At 45.8% G+C, this 21,958-nt stretch overlaps 2 protein-coding genes across 3 annotated transcripts; one reads left to right on the top strand and one right to left on the bottom strand.

Annotated features, from left to right (window-relative positions):
- Window positions 1-763: 763 nt before the first annotated feature.
- LOC309693935 (uncharacterized protein) lies at window positions 764-8,805 on the bottom strand. The gene is made up of 3 exons (XM_082513606.1): window positions 8,523-8,805; window positions 5,340-5,933; window positions 764-2,492 (listed from the first exon to the last, which is right to left on the bottom strand). The coding sequence occupies exons 1-3, from the start codon at window positions 8,695-8,697 to the stop codon at window positions 1,651-1,653; spliced, it is 1,611 nt and encodes a 536-aa protein (XP_082369732.1). The 5' UTR covers window positions 8,698-8,805; the 3' UTR covers window positions 764-1,650.
- Window positions 8,806-9,741: 936 nt separating this feature from the next.
- Window positions 9,742-21,880, top strand: LOC309693982 (uncharacterized protein). 2 transcript variants are annotated; one of them, XR_014272753.1, is made up of 2 exons: window positions 9,742-9,999; window positions 20,318-21,880. XR_014272753.1 is itself a non-coding variant. In XM_082513681.1 (2 exons), the coding sequence occupies exons 1-2, from the start codon at window positions 18,810-18,812 to the stop codon at window positions 20,509-20,511; spliced, it is 366 nt and encodes a 121-aa protein (XP_082369807.1). In that variant the 5' UTR covers window positions 18,290-18,809; the 3' UTR covers window positions 20,512-21,880. The 2 variants fall into 2 exon arrangements, 1 of the variants encoding a protein (XP_082369807.1); XM_082513681.1 differs by lacking the exon at window positions 9,742-9,999 and adding an exon at window positions 18,290-18,981.
- Window positions 21,881-21,958: the final 78 nt, after the last annotated feature.

Raw genomic sequence — 21,958 nt, 5'->3', positions numbered from 1 at the left:
TGCTTGTTTGTGCATTCCTCTCTGCTCCATCTTTCTCTGGGTTTCAGTCTCCTGCTCCCTTAACAAATGTATTAACTACTCAAAGTTAGCATTTAGTTTGGATCTTGATTGTTTTATTTTAATGGATTTGTTTGAAAATCTGATCACTGTCCAGACTTTATTACAAGGCTGAAACTGTTTTGTGACTCGTGATGGTTTTAGCGCAGCATATTCTGTCTTTGACAGTGTTAGAGGAATCTGGATGAATGGTTCCCAAAAAACAAATTCCCTCCTGTTTCTTGTCCTCGATGGAAAACATTAAGGTGAAGGAAAGATGTGACTGTTCTGATGCAGCGTGCCTAATGCTGTGTCGGTGGATGTTGTTGATGTGGGTCCATTGTAATGAAACTACAACATCCTGAGGACCAGATGAGATCCTCCGAGCTCACCTGTGTGCTGTTACAGGCTTTATCGGTTTACTGCTGGCAGCTCAGCCATGCAGGGCGTGTTTCTGGGCGTGTCTTCATGCAGGCTGTATTAACACATCAAGATTATTCAGATTTACTTGATGTCAAAAACAGCCCATAAAGGGAAATCAGATGTTTCTCATATTCTGGTTAATTGCACTTCCTGTCCGCTCATCTCCTGCTGCAGAGACCCAGCACAACCTCAGGAAGGACTTCAGCCACGATGAGCCTGAATGCCGGTGAACCCTAAACCCACAGATACTTTTATACAGCTCAATCTTAACAAATTAAGATTAAATTAAATCGCACAACACAACTTTACAAGAAGCAGATTTTATTTGTATCACAATATGATGATCATACTTCAGCTGAGGGTTCATCACAGCCTGTAAGGGTCAAATGAATCAGAATAAAATGGAAAACACAGGATTAACATTTTCATGATCTGAGCCGCGTCGCTTGGTTCGATCGCTCGTTTCCCGAAACGGGACGGCATCGTCTCGTGACCTCCAGGCCTCGCGGGCCGGTGTCCTGCAGGTTTTAGATCTCACCCTGGGTCAGGGTTAGTTAGGGCTAGGTTGATTAGTTAATTACCAGCCCTCATGTTAATGAGATAATTCAGCCATTTAAATCAGCTGTGTTGGATCAAGGACACGTCTAAAACCTGCAGGACAGCGGCTCTCGAGGCCTGGAGTTCGACACCTGTGCCCTGAAGGATCCTCTGCTGAAGGATGTAGTGAAGGAAGCACTGTATGACCTTTCCTTAGTATCCGGAGAATTCAGCCACCTCCGCTGATGCTGCAGAAACTTCAATGGCACTTAATGCGCAACAGGTCTGTATCACCACGCCATTTCTGGGGCCGTCCTTGCACTGGGAGCACTTTCATACTTCAGATATTCTGACCACACCTTCACGCAGACTCTGACCTTTTGCTTACAGCTCAGATATCCTCATGCGGCTGCAGACGAAAGCAAACATAATCCGGACAGAGGAAGATAAAGCTTGTACCCACGGTCAGCAACGCCTCGTAATTCTAAAACGATTCAAAGTTGACGCAGTCACAGAACACCCAGGAAGACAAAATGTGTCCAAACAGCCCACATGTAGCAGAGGTAGAGAGCTATGACGTGACACACGTGATGTGTTTTACTTGTACAAAGATGAAACCGTTTTCCCTTTCAGTCCTGAACACTTCGGGACTTCTCACTTGTGCCTCTTTTTGTGAAAATTCATCGTCGAGGCGTCCCGAAATCTTTTCCCGCATATGTCGCAGGGAACGGGCTTCTCGGCGGCGTGAGTCCTCGTGTGGCGCAACAAGTCGTTACTTTGGCAGAAACTTTTGCCGCAAATTTTACAGGAATGAGGTCTCTCGCCGGTGTGGATCCTCATGTGGGACGCCAAATTATCCTTCCGACCGAACCGCCTCCCGCAGAAGCCGCAGATAAACGGCCTCTCGCCCGTGTGGGTCCTCATGTGCAGGATCACGCTGTCCTTCCGAGTGAAACCTTTCCCGCACACGTTACACGAGAACGGCTTCTCGCCCGTGTGAGCCCTCATGTGGATCTCCAGATTAAAGCGTTTACGAAAGTGTTTCCCGCATATTTTGCAGGGATACGGCTTCTCGTCCGGGTCGCTTATGTCTTGTTGCATCATCAGAGGTTCATTCCTAAAGCCTTGCATGTAAACAGGGCCGCTAAATATCAGGCCGTTGTCCACGTTGTTGTACATCGCTTGCACAGCCGATCCCGAGTCCACGTGGTTGCCTCTGTCCTGACGTCGGCTCTCGGCCACAGGAGAGCTGTGAGAGGGGAGCTGCTCCCGCTCCGGTTCTGGGTCGCTGTCGTCACTTTCCCCGTACGTAACGGTCACCATGATGGTGTCGCCGTCCTCGTCCAGAACGAGCAGCTCTCCCTCCTGACTGATGCTGAGCTCCTCCTCCTCCTCTTTGATCCGTCGAGCTGCTGGTTCCTCCTGGTTCAGGCTGGAGTCCCTCTCCTGGTTCACGAGAACCTCCTCATCCTCGGAGAGGTGTCGCGGTCGGAGGTCTGGAGGGACAGAATGACACGAATGTGATGACAGAAAAACACCGGAGAAATATTTCACTTATAATTATTAGAGCTCTGCGGGGTAACGTATGTGCAAATGATCAAATAAGATAATAGCTCAGGACTCAGAGAGCAGCTTCTGTCTCCATAATTCGGTGGAGAAACGAGCTTTAGGGCGACGCCGCCGTCTGCACTCAGCTTTGTGTTTGCACAACAAGACTGACATCACGTCTCTGCCAGCTTGTTCAGCCTGATGACCAGAAGCTGCTTCAGAAATCCGCCTTCAGCTTCCACCAGGAAACAAAGTGACTGTCAAACCAGTGACGTGTAACATCCAGGCATCCGCGAGGAGGCTTTTCAAAGTTTATTTAGCCAGCTGACGTCTAAAGATCTGTTAGGATTAACTTTGCTATGACTGCAGACATAACAAGCACACAAGGTGGGAGTGGAGCTGGGAGATCAGCCTGGGGAAAATCTTCCACTGCGGCTGCTGGAGCAGGACTACCAGCCGACTTTGAGGCCACTCAGGCGGGGGAAGCGGTTCTCAGCCCACACTCCTGACGTCAGCTGGAGAGGAAGGAATGCTTGGATGATCTCCTGAATCCCACTTTCTAGTTTTTCTTCCACTCCTCAGGAGCAGCTGCAGGGACTCTGAAATGAACCTGTTTGCATGATCGCCGACAGAAATCAAACCTCAAAGACAGCGTCTGCTCCAAACTGGCTGCTCGTGGGTTAAAAAACACCAGTGACCGCAGGGATTGGATCTGCATGTTTATTCTGTGGAAGAGTGGCACACACAGTAACAGAACACTGGCAGAGCATGTGGGACTCAGCGCCCTTACACAATCCTCCACAAAAGTACAGAGAAGACGACAACGCAACACGACAACCGTGAGAGCAGCAGAAGAGAGAACAGACACACAGCCCGGCTCGCTCTGATTTCACAACCACGTTAGACCCAGACACGCGTCAGTAACGAGCCCGCGCTCTGTTTTTACGCAGTTTAAAATACAGATGTGAATATTAAAGTTTCAGATGAGCCAAAGGAGAGAGAGCGACAGCTAATCTGACGCTACGAACAGAACCAGCTCGTCTGTGCGACGATCTTAACGAGCTGCTTATTAAAAAAGATCCTAAATATCCTCAGTTTGTTTGGTAAAAACGTATCGGCGCGTGTCTGAGGCGCCGATGAAAGTCTGGAGATCTGCAGCACTGAGGCTATGTCCACACGTAGTTTTGAAGATGCAGCTCTTTCTCTGCGTTTGGCCTTTCATCCACCCTCCAAACGCCGTTTGGAGCACTGAAGACTGAGACTTAAACTCCTCCCAGGGTGGAGATTTTCAAAAACTCAGTTTTTGTGTTTACGTGTGGACGAGAGATTCAGTCTTGCAGCGCCTTTTGTTTACATGATGGATTTCTACAGTGGTGCAGACAAACTGTTGGTGTTAGTCGTGCTGCCTGCAGTATTTACACGCTTACACACTTTCTTGTTTTTTGCTGTTTCCAGTGTGATGTTGAGGAATAATGTCTGTCCACACGTACGACTCGTTTCTTTGTTTACTCTTTCCCTCCCGGCCTGCAAGACTTCTGATTGGCCAACATTTCTGCATGGTTAGGATTTGGCATGTTCTCGACAGCGTTTGACTTCATTTTTTGCGTTTACATGTGGACGGAGATCTCAAACGTGCACGTGTGGATTTTATACTTTTTTGTTTTTGTTATTGAAAATGGAAAATCTCCATTTAGAAAAATACTTGTGTACGTGTGGATGTAGCCTGAGAATCGCCGCTTTTAAAAGGTTATTCTTTCTAATACCTGTACTGATGTTCAGTCTTGCCTCTGACACCCTCCGTACAACAATAACGGGCAGCCAATCAAAAAAAAGTCAGCTTAAAGGGAGGCAGGACGATCTCGGACGCTGCATCACAGCTCGCTGTCAGGTGAAGATCGCTTTGAGCAGAGAATCATGCAAAGCCACTGTAACAGCGTCACACAGGGAACGCACTCGGCCGTCGGTGCACCGTCGCTGAATGTTTAAGATTTCAGAGGCGGCGACCCGGGTCAGCGTCGGACACTTTACCAAATACTAGAACAAAAGCGATACTGTGAAAGCTACAAATGCAGTGCTGTTCGGGCCAGAGCCAGCTTTTATGACTCCGCCCTGCACGGTGCCGGAGCTCGTCCGAACGCTCTGCTTATTGCCCGGGAGGGGGCGTTTTCACCCCGGCCCCCTGCTGAGATTTCAGGACGACTTCTCGTCTGTGTGAGTCCTCGTGTGGCGCAACAAGTGACTGCTCTGAGTAAAGTTCTTCTCACAAATTTTACAAGAGTAGCGCTTCTCGCCCGTGTGCGTCCTCATGTGGATCAGCAGCGTCCCGCTCTGACAGAAACGCTTCCCGCACGCTTTGCAGGAGTACAGCTTCTCGCCCGTGTGCGTCCTCATGTGGACGGTCAGGCTGCCCCTCTGAGTGAAGCTCTTCCCGCAGGTTTTGCAGGAATGCGGCCTCTCGCCCGTGTGGATCCTCGTGTGGCTCTTCAGGTTTGACGTGCAGATGAATCTCTTCCCGCACGTTTTACACCCGTACGGCTTCTCGCCCGTGTGGATTCTCATGTGGACCAACAGACTGTCGCTACACCTGAACTTTTTCGCACATATTTTGCAGGAGTACGGCTTCTCGCCCGTGTGAGTCCTTTCGTGATATTTCAGTAAGTATATCTGATAGAACTTCTTCCCGCAGGTGCTGCACGCGAACGGCTTCTCGCCCGTGTGGATCCTGACGTGTCTTTTTATTTGGGACTTATCCTTAAAAACTTTCTCACAAACGTAACATTTCAAAGGCTTTTTACCTGCGTCCGTATTACCCTGACTCTCTGACATGGGAGCGCGCTCTGCACTGTCACTTCTGCTTTTAGCGAGTCTCTTCGTTGGCTTTGGCTCTGCGTCTGCGCCCGATCCCGAGGCTGCGTTCGTGCTCCCTTCCTGATCTCGGCTCTCGGCTGCAGGCGGGCTGTGAGACAGGAGCTGCTCGCTGATTGGCTCTGTTTCACTGTCACTTTCCCCGTAAGTAAGAGTCACCATTAAGGTATCGTCCTCCTCCTTCACTATAAGGTGCTCTGCCTGGTAGGCGGTGCAGAGCTCCTCCTGCTCCTCTTTAATCTGCAGAGGCGCTGCTTCCACCCGGCTGGTGTGGAGTTCTTCCAGTTCCTCTTTAACCTGCAGAGGTTCCTGCTCCAGCCTGGAGTTCCCCTCCTGCTCAGGAAGAACCCGTTCCTTATTACAGTCATGTTGCTGAGGAGGATCCAGCTTCAGGCTGGAGGTCTCCTGTTCAGAAGGAGCCTCGTCCTTATTACGATCATGTTGTGACTCCTGCTCCAGGCTGGAGAGCTTCTCCTGCTCTGTAGGAAGTTTCTCCCTGTTGGAGTCATGGTGCTGTGGGAGGCCTGGAGGGACAGAGAGAGAAAAGGAAGGTCACCGGTGCGATGACAGAGAAACATCTGCTCATACACACAACTGGAATTTAACGATAATCAACAGATAATCGGCTTCATGTGTGTCATTTGCAAAGCTCAGAGTACAAAATACTTTTACCTGCACGTCCCCGTTTTTGACCCACAAACTTTACCTCCTGTCAGGTGTGTTTTATCCTTTTAAACTTTATTGATCAATAATTCTGTTTGAGATCAGTCTTTTCTGAGAGAGTCCCAGGAGCACAACGACCACACAGCAGCAGAGTGTGTGCACATCGATGGCTGAATGTAGTTCATGACTGGAAAGAGTCAGACAGCATTAACGTTTCATGCACCAACTTCAGCTCTGAATGCAAGTCTGTGATCAAGTCAAAATCCCAGGCATTAGTAACTGCAGGCTGCTGTATGCAGCACATGTAGTTTTCTGCATTTAAACGAGTCCTTGAACGCATCACCAGCAGACCGTAGAGGAGTGCAGATCTGAGCCGGGAAGGCTCAAAGATATTTCAAATTACTGGGTCAGCAAAAAGGCAGCGATTACAGTTCTGATAAGGAGTAATTATAGGATTCATGTACCAATAAAGATGGACGTGTGTCTCTGTGAGATCCAACCGTGACTGAGCTGAGGGCGAAACCATCAGCAGGGTTCAAATTTCAGGGATCTCAGGCTTTTCAACCACAGACTGCTTGTTTGGTTGACGTGGCTCAGCGTCTGCTGTCAGTAAAAGGAAAGTAAATACTGGAACAGAAAAACCAGGTATGAGTGTGGTCTGCATGTCACGGATGTTCTTCCTCAGCTGAATCACACGTGTCCGCTTTGATTCTTCATTTAGCTTTACTTCCTCTTATCTGGGCTCACAGAGCTGCTCAATAATAAAAACAGGAAGGTGACCACGAGCAGAGCTGCTGCTGCTAACAGTGTCAAGCCCGTTTCCTCATTCGGCTTCTCATTAATCTCCAGACACTGATTCTCCAGCCTCTCCATTCAACGCTTTCATTCACGACACATTAACGACGACGTGTTTGTCACAGGTCGCAGAGTAATGCCTTCAAATGTGATTCTTTCCTCTCTTGCTGCTATTTATAGGCGCTGCTCTGTCTTCAAGCAGGAAGTGGAAAATAAACAAACTCCCTGGTGTCTCTTTTTGTCTCCTTCCTCTTTCCTGAGCTGCAGCTGCACTCTCCTCTCTGAGCCACCAAACAATCAGCAATCAGCGCTACAGCGGGTGGCTCGCACTATTAATCATGCACGACATCAAATGACATCAAACCCCCGTCGCAGCTGCAGGAACCAACAACACGAGCGACTCTTCAAACAGAGGGATTCTTGGACTAACGCTTTGATCATGTGTTTGTTTGCATTTTCATGGACATCTGTACAAAACCATCCGTTCCATCTGTTACAGATGCGCCTCCTACGTGCTTAGTGTTTCCTTCCATTACTGACAGCACGTTGGTCACATGAGACCTCCCACAGTCCCCTGTGACAATCCCACAGGTGAGGCTCTATTGAGAAAGACATAGGAGTGTTTCATAGATGTATATTTGAAAAATGAGAGCAAAGACCGTCACAGATTTTGGATACGTTATGAACAGAAACGTGGTCTTTCTAAAACAGCTGGTTTTGGTATACGGTGTCATAACTGGGGAATATCACACAGGCTGGATGAAAGTGTTTCCATATTCAGGCTTTAATAAAGAAGACATGCGGCCGACTGTTTAAAAGAATATTTTGCGCCTTGTGTATAAAAGTTACTTTTTTTTGCTTCTCTCTTATTGCTTTGCACAGCAGGAAGCTCCACAGGTCTGATTTACAGACTTTACACTGATTCTTGGTGCAACCCTGAAGGGATTCGGGTGTCATGCCTGGGAGGACGTGTACATGTCTGTGCCATCCGGGTCATTGTGAAGCACATTTTCACACACGACTCATGTAACGTCCCTCAGGACTGTCTCACAGGGGACAACCCCCACTAAGGGTTACATCCCTCCACCGTTTGCTGTAGAACAAAAACTGGAGGGGTTCATTCATAGAAGCAGCTATGTACCCTGAACCCTGTGAAGGACCGAGCTCAGGGCCGTTATAGATGCTGGAATCTTACACAGCCTCCCTCCAACCCTTCAAGGATGTTTGAGAGCACCAATGGCAGCAGGGCCCTGACACTTTGCAGACAGTCAGAGGTCGAACTTTCACCGGGAATTGTTTTCAGGTGAGAGGTATTTAATGACGTGACCCTCTGCCCACTCTGGCCCCAGCACTCCTGCTTCATCAATCACCCCGCGCGTAAAAGCAGAGCTGAACGCGGATCGCCACCTCGCTGTCCGCTGACAGCGGCTCTAGCCCGGCCCAGCTCTGCGTGCTGCTGGGCCCACGGACTGTGTGCCGATCACAGCCATGTTAGTTCGGCCTCACTCGTTTCTTCCCGCAACAATCCAAACCCCGCAGGAAATACACGGCCTACTGTCCCGCAGCTCGTGTTCAGCTCCTGGCTGAGTAAATGTGCCGTGGAGCTCCGGTTAGGATCCTCCGTGAAGTGTTTTTCTCGCTGAGCGTGGACTCACCTATTCTGTGCAGCTTTATCTGAGGCTTCCAGGTGATCTCCAGCAGTCTGCGCTGACGGTCGATCACTTCCTCGTACTGGACGATCGTTTTTTCAAACTCCAGGAATATTTCTTCGGCGGCAGCAGTTAGTCGGCCGTTAATAAACCGTCTCAGGTCCCGATGTAAGGTCATCATTACTGCACCTGCGGAAACACGGGCCTGAAACAGGGTAAGAAAGGAACCCCCACCGCCTTCCACTCCAGCCCTCAGAGGAGTTAAGCTAACAATAAACCTTGAGTGGGTTTTCTTCTTCTCCTGGCAGACTAAACTCAGCGCAGGCGCACCGCTGCCCCCTGCAGGTCATTTGTAGACATACACTGCGTGTGTCACCCCGCATCACAGACGCATTTGGGCGACTTGTTGCACTTCTGGCTCAGTTACGTTTGGCCTGAGTGAAAACTGCATTAGGCCAGTTTCTCCTGTCACCCAGTCTTAGTCTAGTTTCCACTGAACCGGCCCACTGAGAACCTGCTTTCACTTCCCTCCCTCCACTCTTGAAGCACCAAAAGCTGCAGTTAACTAGTAATAACAGAGCATCCAGGTAGTCCTGCTGAATGACATTCTAGGATTTTATGTGGATGTTAGTGAGCACTGATTATCAAGTATTTGTGTGATGTTGTGTGATCACATGGTGTGTGATCCCATGCAGGCCAGGGATGCAGCTTAGTGCATTATTTATTAATGATCTGGGTGAACAGAGCGATAATACTCAGATGGTGCACTGTTAAAAAATGTGAGCCAGCTTAAACTCTGAGTTGAGTCCCTGATCTGTTCTCTGGCCCCTTTTCTCCGTGACTAAACTAATGGTGTGCAAATCTGCTGGAGGCCAGGATGTAACCTCCAGCTGCGGAAGACGCTGCTTGTGATGAACGAGCAGTGTTGGGGAGTAACGGAATACATGTACCGCCGTTACGTATTTAGAATACAAAATATGAGTAACTGTATTCCGTTACAGTTACCGTTTAAAAAGGTGGTATTCAGAATACAGTTACTTTGTTGAAATAAATGGATTACACTGCGGTACTTTCCTGTTTCATATTGTCGCGGGTCAGGACTGTTTGGGTTTTGTTTGACAGCTACGCTCTGTTGTTCCAGGCGGCAGCGTTACGGTCGCCATGGTTACAGGGCGACGCTCTCTCTCTCTCTCTGCGACTGTGTGTTTCCTGGGTGAGAGAGTGCCTTTTCGTTGTTGTTGTTGTGCTAAGCTAACAGGCTGAATGCTACAAGCATAGCTCTAAAGAATGTAGCATCATGGGCAGTGTAGTCCGTGTTGCAGGGAGAATGGACTGCCATACACGTTATGAGTCTGTGAGCGCGAGGAGGGAGAAAAAGGGGAGTGGAAAGGTACGAGTTGTCGTCGAGGAAAAACGGGAGCTGGAAGCATGTAAATATAATAATAACCACTGCAGCCAAGAAGAGTGCCTGACGAGCCCAGCTGTAAGTAAGCTATTAAGACTCGACTGTACACCGTGTTCGTGTTTCCCTCCGAAAACAATAAGTTCCGTTGGAGCAGTCTTTCAACACCTCTCTCTGTCTCTGCTAGCAAAGTTGACCCACACAACAAAGTAAAGCTATTTTTCGGCTACGAGCCGACAGGGACCCCGCCGTATTAGTCAGAGGTCCCTTTACTACAGTTCGGAGTCGCGGACCTTCAGTAATAGTAATAAATCACACAGCAAAAGTACATTCACGTTGTTGTAAAAAGCACGATAATATATTAAGTAATCCAAAGTATTCAGAATACGTTACTCTCATTGAGTAACGTAACGGAATACGTTACAGAATACATTTTGGGGCATGTATTCTGTAACGGAATACATTTTAAAAGTAACCTTCCCAACACTGTGAACGAGTCAGTGTCTGTGCCCTGAAAAGGTGGATAATGAGGGACTGAAGAAAATATAATCTGATCACACATTATTCAGCTTTAAATATTGTTCAGCTTTAAAGTTACTGTGCAACTGTGTAATAAAAATGTGTGCTCACGACTTTGGCCTTGAGAGCGATAAGAAGCGATCGCCTCATCCTGCAGGCGAAAGATATCTGCAAGCGAAGAACACCCAAGGCCGCTTTCCTTTTATGGAGTTGTTTTTCTGCTAATGCAGCACTTTCCTCACAACCCCCTCCTGTAAGTTTTAGAGAATATATACTCATCCTCACAGCAAATCTTTGGAATCTCCTGATGTGAGCTGTGATTGAGAGCTTGTCTCTGTCTCAATAAAAGTTCACTGATTCCCCATCTGCAGCAGGTGTCCGGTTGTCTTCATTCTCCGCCAGCCTGGTTAAGTCAATTCCTCCTTAACATCTAAAAGAACCTATTTAATGAAGGAAGACGGGTTCACTTTGTGTTTAATATTATTCTATTGCTGTTGTTGTGTTTTTTTATATCCTTCAATTGGCGTCACGAACAGGATGCGCTCCAGGTCAACTGGAACGCAGGGGAGGAAATCGGCCGTGGTCTGAGTGAACGGAGTTTGGACAAAAGCTGTGTACACACAAAAACAAGGTAAGCAGACCTTTTATTTCTGCTATATTGAACATTATAAAAATACTTAGTGTCCAAACTCCTAGTAATTCATAACCAAAATTGTCTGGCTTACTTAAGGCTTGTTGAGAATCAGACAAGTGAATAAGAGATAAGTGAATAAGAAATAAGTGAATAAGTGAATAAAGATAAGAGTGAACTGAGGTCTGACCACGGTTGCAGCCGACGGGTTTGCTCTCCGGTGTCGGATAAATACCTCAGTGCAGGTCTGGGACCTTGAAAGGGTTTATTAGTAACGCCTTTCTAAACAAATTAAAAGGTTAAAGGCCTTGAGAATATTTTTTAGTAATATTCTCTAAACTACAGAAGGGTTAGGAAGGCCCAGAGGACTTTATTAGAAAAGATCCTCTAAAACTTAAAAAAGAGAAGTACTGGTTGGAGTCCAAAGGAGGGGTCCCTTTGATCAATAGGAGAAAACGGATCTCTTCTTAAAACCCCGATGATTTTAGTGTTTTAAATGTTTTGATGTTCTGTTTGATATTGGACACACATAAATACACGCTGAATGCTTGCTGTGGAACACTGGGCAGGACAGTTTGGTTCTCCGTTGTTCACAGATTACACAATTAAAGGAACTAGGTTCCTCTTTTGGTTAAAATAATACACCACACATAGAATTTTTTTTTACACATTTATTACATACATAAGGAGGGTAATGAGTGACTGCAGGTAATGTATGAAGTGTGAATGAGACGTGTGAACAAGGTGACAACCAACTAGCACCCCTATCAGGAAGCTCTAGGCAAGGTTACCCGCCAGACTCCGGTTTGGTAGAAGCCTGGTAACACCTGAAGGGATATTTCAGTGCTGACTCACCTTTAAAGCAGCGCCCCAGCTGTTAGTGCCTAACAGAGGCAGAAACCCAGCTGGCCCAAATTCTCCTTTAAAATCAATAAATAGAACATAAATTACCGGTGTGTGTAAATAAGTTGTATAAATCTGTTAGATCTGAAACTCCTGCTAAAAAACTTCCTCTCTACAACTCTTTTCTCTTCTCTCCCTCTTTCTCTCAGTTGGGATTCTGTGTGTGTATGTGTGCTGGAGAAATAAAAAAAAAAAGGAAAAGGGTCTCTCTCTCTGTCTCTGTGAGAGGAAAAAGGTGGGGGCCGAGTGAGCCCGCGGGGCCGAGCGGGTCCGCGGGAGCGAGCGTGTATGCTGTATGAGGAAGAAGGGAGTGAGAGGGAGCGAGTGAAAAGAGTAATCGAGTATTTGGTGATTTTTTTGTTATTTCAGAGGCACTGGGTAAGAGTTTTGACTTTAGCTGTGAGAGTTGTGAAAAGAGCAGGTTTTTCTTTTGTTGTAGACTGTGAGTAATCGGTGTTTTTCTGCCTATTGTGCTGCGTGGAAGACACAGAAGTGTAGAAATGTTTGTGGTTTATCTTTGTTTGACGTTTTATACAGAGTTGGTTGATTCAGGGTGATTTCTCCCGTTTAAGGGAGGAGTTGCATTGTGGTTATGTTAAAGCTTTGCTGTAGGGGTATGTGTGTGATTTTGTGCTGGCTTCGCATGTTTAAATGGATGCATAGAAGTTTGTCAGTGAGAAATTGTTATGGTGGGGTTTTAAAGTTAGTAAAGAGTCAAACAACGCCCGCTGTTTTAAAAAGGCCCAAAACATCATAAAAGACACCTCACATCCTGGCCACTCCCTGTTCGAACTGTTGCCCTAAGGCAGACGGTACAGGGCAATCAGAGCAAGGACTAATAGACTCAAACACAGCTGTTATCCAACTGCAATAACACATCTGAATACTACAAAAATGTCCACCATGCCACTCTTGTGTTAATCTATGCACGGTCTGAAGCATGACGGTGGGAATACTTAGTATTTTAAGTATTCTATCTATTTTATTGATTGAATTTTATTGTTTTTTATATTTGATATTACTAGGGATGATGCAATGATCGGGGACCATTCTTAATGTCGTCGGTCTCATGACAATGACAATAAAGTTTTTGATTTTGATTCTGATTCTGAAATACACCCTCCTCAAGAGTTCAATGATTTAGGCAGTTATGTTTATACAAATACTAAATGTATGTTTAGTGTCTTCATACAGGTGTTTTTTCTTAACCTGGAAGCCTGAGTACGGCAGCAGAAGACAGGCCAAGCTTTGGCTAAAATTCACGGCTGGACACCAGAGTTGTCCTCACCCCTCCCGGTAAAACAAAAAAGAGAGAATGTAGTTTGAGGCGGGTTTTTCTTGCTGAACTGCTCTGGGTGCTGTGTCCCTGAATCTCACCAGTGTTAACCTCTGGCGGAAGACATGGAGAAAAGGAAAAGATGTTCCTGATAAATCACTGAAACAAATAAAACCACACACAACCAGAGAAAGATATGAGAAGGGTGAGGAACAGACACATGTGCGTGTTAGAGACATGCCTCGTTTGAGAAAAAGTTAAAGTAACCCATATACAGACGCACCCATACATGCAATGAAGAAACAGCTTACATACATGTGCACGTACATGCAAGGTTAAAGTAGCGACACTTAACATACACCTGTTTTTAAATGATATAGTTTATACATTACTGACAATTAAACGCTTTGGGTTGCAAGACAACAACGTAACGTCAAAAGACAAAGACACTGGTCTGAGGATTAAGTGAGGACACGACAAATTTAGTGGTTAAAAGGGTCGACTTGGGACATGTTTTTGTTGATTGTTTAAGACAAATGACGACTGAATGATAGGAAATTCCTTTTTAGGTTTCTAAACAGGATCTTAAGAATTTTAACACGTACCTGTGTTGTCCTGTCAACTTGAGGGGTTATGAGTTGATTATATGGTGAAAAAAAAAAAAAAAAACAAAAACAAAAAAGGGGGGAGACGAGATCTCGTTGTTTCTCCCCTCTCGGGATAACACAGCCAACACAGCACAGCCAACACAACATCATTTTCCTGTTCGCCTGTTTTGTTTTGTTTTTGTTTTTTCTGAGAGCCGAAGCTGACCTGGACTCCTACCCTCCCCTCTACCATCGTTGCCCTCTCCGCGACCATCTTTGACCCTTTGACCCCTGAAGGCCACAGCAGCTGGACTCACAACAACAACTTGAGGATGTCAACAGTGCTGCAAAAGAGTGATCTCATGCAGCAGAGACGGAGAGCACTAAACCTAAAGCCCGTTTCACTACACGGGGGAAATTCCCAGGCTGCGTCAGCTGACAGAGCTGTGACGAGACGCGCATTAAGCCCGGAGGAAAAGGGACGGTGAGCAGAAGGATGCTGACCTCTGAGAAGAGCCGAACAGCAGAGCTGCAGAAGGCCGTGGAGCAAAGTAAGGACAACATAAACAGACCCAAAGAGGAGGGGAGGACCCTAGGCCATGCGTCAGGCCGCTGGTTTACCTAAACTACAGAACAGGAAGGTGATGAACACAAACATATACCAACACACGAACACACACTTCTGCATGCGCCTACTTAGAATGAAGGGAAACACACACATGAACACTTATGCACTTGTTGAGGGAGTAAAAACTGATACATACCCATGCACTAAAATCAAAATGTTGATTTAATTTACTAAGAAGTGACACACAATGCTCCAGCTGCTGCAATGAAGAATGCTTTACTGACAAAGGCTCAATGCTGCACACAACAAAGTCAAATACAGAATTTGCTATAATAATAAGCCCAGGGGGCATTTGTGTGGTCTGGGGAGCAGAGTCCGGAGCGGTTTGGTTATGAAGATGATGCCCGTGCGAGATATCTGGGGCTTAAGGCCTCGACTTAATTGTTTACTCTACACTAAAAAGAAAAGAAAACACTCTGAGCAGTGGTGCAGAGTGAAAACGAGGAATTAACAGTGTGAGTTTTATTTCAGAGCGCCACGTCATTGTGATGGAGATTTAATAAAGGAGGAACACACGGACAAAGAAGAAGAGAAGGGGGGACAGCCCTTGAACGCGATTGCCTGAGGCATTAAAGTTCTGTACTAAATTCTGGTTTCCAGTGTGAGAAAAGTCACGCAGTGCCAGTAGTAGAGCTAGGTTGAGTGATGATTCTAAATTACTGTAAGTAAATCATCGTACACCGTTCAAGTTTCATGAAAACGGGGATCTAGACTTTGTTGAACCCTAGGCAATTTGAACAGGTAAAAGTCGAGTGACCAAGTAGCAGTTGAATAAAAGTCATTGAATAAGTGTTGAAATAAACTGGCAGAATTAAGAGAATTAAAACATTTCAAGAGCTCAACTTACTTAATGGTTCAATTTTGTTTCACGAACGCAAAACATATAGGTTTATGAATATGAAAAGGTTGAGATGGTGTTGATTTGACTCTGTGTAGGTTTAGGTTGGTATTTTTATTGATGGGAAGAATATTCAGTGACAAGTCCTAAGACCCGGGCGTCTGCATTTTGTTTTTGTTATTTTTCATTTTATTTTGTTTTATATTTACTGATTTTTGTTTGTGAATCTTTTCTTTAAGCAGATCTGCACATCGGAAATTACAAGCATTGCACGTCGGCGAGAAAATTGTTGTAAGTGAGTTTCTCCGCATTGAAATGGGTTCTGGAGGAAACACTTGTGGGGACAATTAGAAACGAGAGTCCCTGTTTAAAAAAGGATTCAGCGAGGTAATCCAAACTCAAGTTCTGGTTTCTTTTTGAGATGACGTCATTTTGCTGAGTGTGGAAACTAGATGCGACGACAGGTTTCACTATCAGCAAAGAACGGATGAATGGATGAAAGACTGGGAATAAAAACAAACGGACTGACTGGTAAAAGATGACAAGACTTGACCATGACTCAAGGTTAACCACCTCCACCTAGATAGGATAAAAGGGTGGATGAATTTATGTGGGTTTCTTTTACAGGAGTAGAAGGATGACAAAATATTCGAGGATGAGTGAACCTGTAAATGCCATTTTTGTGTCTTGTGTGGCTTACAGAGGTAACTGCGCAGCGTTACCATTTACATTTTCTTCCCTACAGGGTTACAGTTTTAATGTTTTTCTATTACAGGATTTCTGGGCGGATGTGTGAAGAAACGGTGTTTATGGGTTAGGAGTTGGGGATGCTATTACACTGTATTCTGGTGAGAGTGTTGGGGGAGACACACCCTGTCTTGAAAACTGTGATTCTTTTACAGGAAATGTTTTATAGCACCTATGGAATGAGGATGCCTGACTACGGTCAATGTGCTGCTAATGTTTGCTTTGCTTTGGTGAGAGGGGTGCAGTAGAAAACAGACAAGTGACATGAAAACAAGTAATAATAACAAATAACAAATTTGGGGACAGTTTGACCTAGAGCCCACTAACTGGCCATTAGGGGCTCTCTCTCTCTCTCTCTCTCTCTCTCTCTCTCTCTCTCTCTCTCTTGGAATAACATTGCCCAAAGGGTGAATAAAGCAAATTGTGGCAATAATAGTGATTTAATGATTGGAGAAACCTGAACATGATACTTGTCTGTTGAGCTGAATCGTTTATTACTCTTATGATTTTCCGGTGGGACTATGAAGATTTTTTGGTGCAGATTGCAGGTTGTTGCTCTTTAACTCCTAGAACACGCCCTTGGCGAGGTGGGGGGAACTGGACCACCTTTCTGTGCCCCATCATCCTCTATTAGACGACATCCAAGCTAAGTAAACATGTCTTGGCCCTTTCCCCCTGAAATGACAGGCAGGCAAAGATGTTGCGTCTTTGTTTGCTTCCTGGCCCTGGGTCTCATTCCCATTGGCATAATCCTGATCGTGAGGGTGACGAACATTATCGTCTTTCTCTTGTTTAAATTCTTCTAGAATGGTTGTTTCTCTGTGGTGTTTTGTATTAGGCTTGTTATTAATTGTTTCCCTCACCCACTTCCTCTTGAAGGATATATCTGGTTGAACTGTGTCTGGTCGGGTTGTGAGGGTTAAGCGATGTTCTCAGGGTCTCCGGACTTAAGCCTGAGCGAATGTGTACTCGCATCACTGGATATAAATTGTTTTTTTTCCACACCCCTTCCTCACGTTTTACCATATTCACTTTTGAATGTCCTTAGCAGTTACCGTTCTGAGTTTATTTTACGGTTGATTTATTCTTTCATATTTTCACGTTTATATCTCTCATTATTATAGTATACTCTGTACTCTCCACATTTTTATCATTACTTATGCTTTTTGGTTGCTGAGTTACAGGAACTGTTAATTTTGTGTCACTACCCTGGTTGCACTAACTCGTTGTACCCTTGTGTGCAGGACAGCTGTTACTGCTTTCATCGGGAACCGAGACTGCTTGCAGCCGACCCCTGGGCAGGGTGGTGCCTGGACTCTTTTCTCCTCATCTGCAATGACAGATAAAGACAAATGAAAAGACCCGAGGAGTTTTTCGAGCCAGGCTTCGACACGTCTCTGTGTTCCTTTGAATGTTACTTATTTTTGTGTGTTGACCCATTTAAGATGGGTCAAAAGGGGGATTTGAAGAAAATATAATCTGATCACACATTATTCAGCTTTAAATATTGTTCAGCTTTAAAGTTACTGTGCAACTGTGTAATAAAAATGTGTGCTCACGACTTTGGCCTTGAGAGCGATAAGAAGCGATCGCCTCATCCTGCAGGCGAAAGATATCTGCAAGCGAAGAACACCCAAGGCCGCTTTCCTTTTATGGAGTTGTTTTTCTGCTAATGCAGCACTTTCCTCACAACCCCCTCCTGTAAGTTTTAGAGAATATATACTCATCCTCACAGCAAATCTTTGGAATCTCCTGATGTGAGCTGTGATTGAGAGCTTGTCTCTGTCTCAATAAAAGTTCACTGATTCCCCATCTGCAGCAGGTGTCCGGTTGTCTTCATTCTCCGCCAGCCTGGTTAAGTCAATTCCTCCTTAACATCTAAAAGAACCTATTTAATGAAGGAAGACGGGTTCACTTTGTGTTTAATATTATTCTATTGCTGTTGTTGTGTTTTTTTATATCCTTCAGGACCAATGTATGGACTCATGAATGTTTTCCTGAAAATCTGCCTGATATCGTACGCTTTCCAATCCCAGCCGATGTCTGTCTGAAAGATGACTCATTCTAGACATGCTTAGTTGATCAAAATCCTTTGAATTTAATCCAGATGTAATTTAATATATCCTCACATCATGAGCCATTTAACAACAAACAGTCTTTAACATTGTTATTGCACATACTTCCTGTTCCTCCAGGATCTGTTGTACAGATGTGGCTCCAGGGTAGCAGATAGTGTGGGGGTTTACATTTAACAAGTGAAAAATCCCTGGTTTGACCCCAAGAGCAGACACAAATCCTTCAGGGACACATCAGGAAGGACATCTGGAGTAAAAAGTACCAAAGCTAACATGTGGAGCTACCCGGTGTGAATAAAGGAGCAGCTGAAAGCAGTTTCATCTACACTGCATCCAGGCTTTGTGGTGACTCAAGAGACAACGATCGGGAAGTAACAGACTCCCATTATTAGATCTGAAAAACGGACAACAGGAATGTTCTAGAGTTTGTAACTTTTAAGCATCAAAATGTTCTGATGGGTTAAAAATAAAATTCAAATCTCCACGAAGATGATTTTATATTTGACTTTCCTTCTTCACACCCGTTAGTTTTCAGTGTTTACCTTTTATCACGTGGACGCTTCGTTTGTGTAGGCGGAACGAAAGTTAGACGCCGATGTGCTATCGGAACCTCTCACTGTGACACACAGAGGAAGTAAACAGATAGTAGTTTTATTTCTGTTGAGCGGAGACTGTGCTGCAGCAACGATGCCTTCAGTTCAGTATCTGAGAGAGTTCATCAACGAGCGACTAACTGCTGCTGCTGAACAAATATTCTTGGAGTTTGAAAAAACGATCGTCCAGTACGAGGAAGAGATCGACCGTCAGCGCAGACTGCTGGATATCACCTGGAAACCCCAAATCAAGCTGCACAGGACAGGTGAGTGTCCCTCTGAGGGAGGATCCTGATCACAGCTCTGCGGGACGTTTATTCAGCTGCGAGCGAACAGGCCGTGGGTTTCCTGCACAGCCTGAGTGTGAGCTAGTGTGGATCACAGGGTCTCAGGTTTGACGCACTGATGGACGTAGAAGGTGTTTTTGAGGTCAGCCACGAAATTAGCGCTCACGTTTACAACTGCAAACACAGAAAACATGTCAAAAGTCAACATCTTAGTGCAGTAAAAAAAAGAGGGAGACAGGGGAAGCTGAAGGGGGCAGCAGTAGATGAGTTTAAATAACTCGGGTCAATCATCGAAACAGGCAGGCAGGGTGGAGAGTGTCACGGGTGATCTGTGACAAAAGGACAGCAGCGTAAGTGAAAGGAGTGAAAGGGAAAGTTTAAAGCTGGCAGTGAGACCTGCTGGGATGGATGTTTGGAGACGGTGGCTCTGACACGAAGACATGAGGCCGAGCTGAAGATGATCACATGTTCAGCGAGCAGCATGGATCAAAGATGAGTCCATCAGAGAGGAGAGGCTGAGAGGGTTTGGACACGTGCAGAGGAGGGAGGGTGGATATATCAGACAAAGGAGGATGAAGATGGAGCTGCCAGGCAGGAGGGAAAGAGGAAGACCTCAGAGGAGGTTCATGGGTGTAATGAAGGAGGACAGAGGAGGATGCTGGGGTAGGAGGAGATGGAGGGTTATCAGCTGCGACGCACTGCCAAAGAGAGCAGAGGTGCATGTGTGAAAACAGGAGAACTCAAGACAACCGGTGTACATTTGAGACCTTTTAGTTTTTCCCAGTTTTCCTGAAATCGTTTGGAACTGTGGATTCACTCTGTGCTGGCCTCAAACCTTCACCAGTTTAACCTGATGGAAAAACAAAAGCCTGCTCCGACACTCCTGCCGGGCGGCCCCGTTTCTCAGTTCCTCTAACCTGTTTAGGTCGAGGAGCTCCCGTCTGCAGCTCGTCATAACGCAAACATGGGCTGAAAGCAGGAAGCTGCTTCCTGAGTGGTGACCAAACGTTCCCTACATGAGTGAAACCTCTCGTGGAAGCAGCCACAAAGAGCCGCAGATGCAGACTTTAAGTTTCACTTCCCTGTGCTGGCTTGGTTCATTTCAGGATAGATCAGACGTTACTTCCAGCTTTGAAGTTTTATGAACTGTTAAAGTTGCAGAGCCGCTACATTTTAAAAGATCAGTTCCTTCTTGTCCATTATGTTTTCCATGATAATCATCTTAATATTGACTCAGCAGCCCTGATTTCAAGCATGTAGATCAGCTGTGATCTTTTTTTCTTTTTGTGACATTATCAACCCTTTATCCCTCCAGACGTCCCACAGCAGCAGGTCTGTGAGGAGGAGGAGGTTCTCCCTGAGCAGCAGCTCTGTGACCAGGAGAGGAGCTCCAGTGTGGACCAGGAGGAACCAGAAGCTCCACAGATCGAAGGGAAGCAGGAGGAGCAGCTGGTAGTCGGGCAGCAGAGCGATCCCTTCATGGTCACTATACTTACACAGCACGCATAAACTGTGTGAACGACTCTCACATGTTAGAGCGCCACTGTGTGACAGACGCGGGAAGAAGAGGGTGAAATGTGATGTTTGTGGAAAAGCCTTTCAGCACAGGTCCCGGATGATACATCGCAGGATCCACACGGGCGTGAAGCTGTACGCTTGCGACACCTGCGGAAAAGGCTTCGTGAGGAGCGATAAGCTGGCGCTCCACATGAGGACGCACACGGGAGAGAGCGCGTACACCTGTGGCACCTGCGGGGAACGGTTCATTCAGTCCGCGATGTTAAAAACTCACATGAGAAGTCACACAGGTGAGATGCTGGACTGCAAAACCTGCGGCAGATGTTTCAGTCAGAAGAGCCACTTGTTGCGCCGCATGAAGATCCACACGCGAAAGACCAAGCCGGCCTGAAATGCCTGAGGGAGGGGGAGGGGCTTCAGGTATCAAGGTGATTTTCAAATCTGAGGTTTGACTATTTTTAAACTGAGATTATTTTTATTCGATTTAACCTTTGGGCCGTTGGTGAGGTCGTCCACCTCGATGGACGGGTGCTGGTCTTCGATGAGTCCTAAAAAAAATGTATGTTTCACTGATACAACACATTTCTAACATCAAAGTCACAGATTTGCTTCTTTGCTTTTCTAAATGATGTGTAAAGATTATTTATGTATCTGCATGTTTTATATGTAATTCAGTTCATCACAACAACCGTCACCTCGAGGCACTTTGTGTTGCAGGTAAACAGCTTCAGTATTCGATACATGTGTGCTGTTTGTCATCAGGTGACTTTATCACTGCTGTGATTTTACTGACTGACTGAGTTGAGTTTCCATGGTAACGCCAGCTGTTTCAGGCATACCTGAGAAAGTTACCGAGGTTAACGTTTTCTGTTTTGGGTTGTTGTGCAATCAAGTCTCCATTTTCAAGACGTTTTCATACTGAAAGCAGAGATGGAACATATCTGGGTCCCACTCATGAAGCTGGGTCGGTATCGGGGCACAGTGGGGCGATCTCAGCTTTCTTCCACGTGCTCTGCAGGCCACAGCTGCAGTTAGATGATGTGTACTGTTTGGGGGATCATTCTCAGCTGTGTGCTGGGCCAGATTTGGTCCTCAGGCTGTGAGGTTGACACATGAATCCTAAACCTAACAGGTCAAAGTAAATAAATATATGTGCTGCTGAGAGGTCGAGGCACAAGGCAATGTGATGAACATTTACTGCAGCAGGTTTCAGCAAATAAAAACATGCCTTTATCGTGTCGTCATCATCTGCTATCATTTTCCTGTCGTTTCACGTTGGAGCTGAATGTCAAACGGGTTTAAAGTGTCTGATATGCCAGTAAAAAGAAATCTGTATGTGTACGCTGAATAAAAAGACTTTAAAAAAGACGTTTCCAGTGTTTGGTCACTCACATTTATTTAACTTCAAAGAGTCGAGCTGTGGCATAAAAATAAAAGG

This window comes from Aulonocara stuartgranti (assembly GCF_965226115.1).
Source record: "Aulonocara stuartgranti genome assembly, chromosome: 18".
Lineage (NCBI taxonomy): Eukaryota > Metazoa > Chordata > Actinopteri > Cichliformes > Cichlidae > Aulonocara > Aulonocara stuartgranti.
The sequence above is the reverse complement of the archived record's forward strand: the minus strand, read 5'-3'. Positions and strand labels throughout refer to the sequence as shown.

What these genes read in the sequence shown, in the direction of transcription:
- LOC309693935 (XM_082513606.1), bottom strand. Translation starts at nt 8,697, where the DNA reads ATGATGACCTTACATCGGGACCTGAGACGGTTTATTAACGGCCGACTA. An exon ending in GATAAAGCTGCACAGAATAG is followed by an intron (nt 5,934 to 8,522) that starts GTGAGTCCACGC and finishes CTGTCCCTCCAG; the next exon opens with GCCTCCCACAGCACCATGAC. An exon ending in TCAGGGTAATACGGACGCAG is followed by an intron (nt 2,493 to 5,339) that starts GTAAAAAGCCTT and finishes CTGTCCCTCCAG; the next exon opens with ACCTCCGACCGCGACACCTC.
- LOC309693982 (XM_082513681.1), top strand. Translation starts at nt 18,810, where the DNA reads ATGCCTTCAGTTCAGTATCTGAGAGAGTTCATCAACGAGCGACTAACT. An exon ending in AATCAAGCTGCACAGGACAG is followed by an intron (nt 18,982 to 20,317) that starts GTGAGTGTCCCT and finishes TTATCCCTCCAG; the next exon opens with ACGTCCCACAGCAGCAGGTC.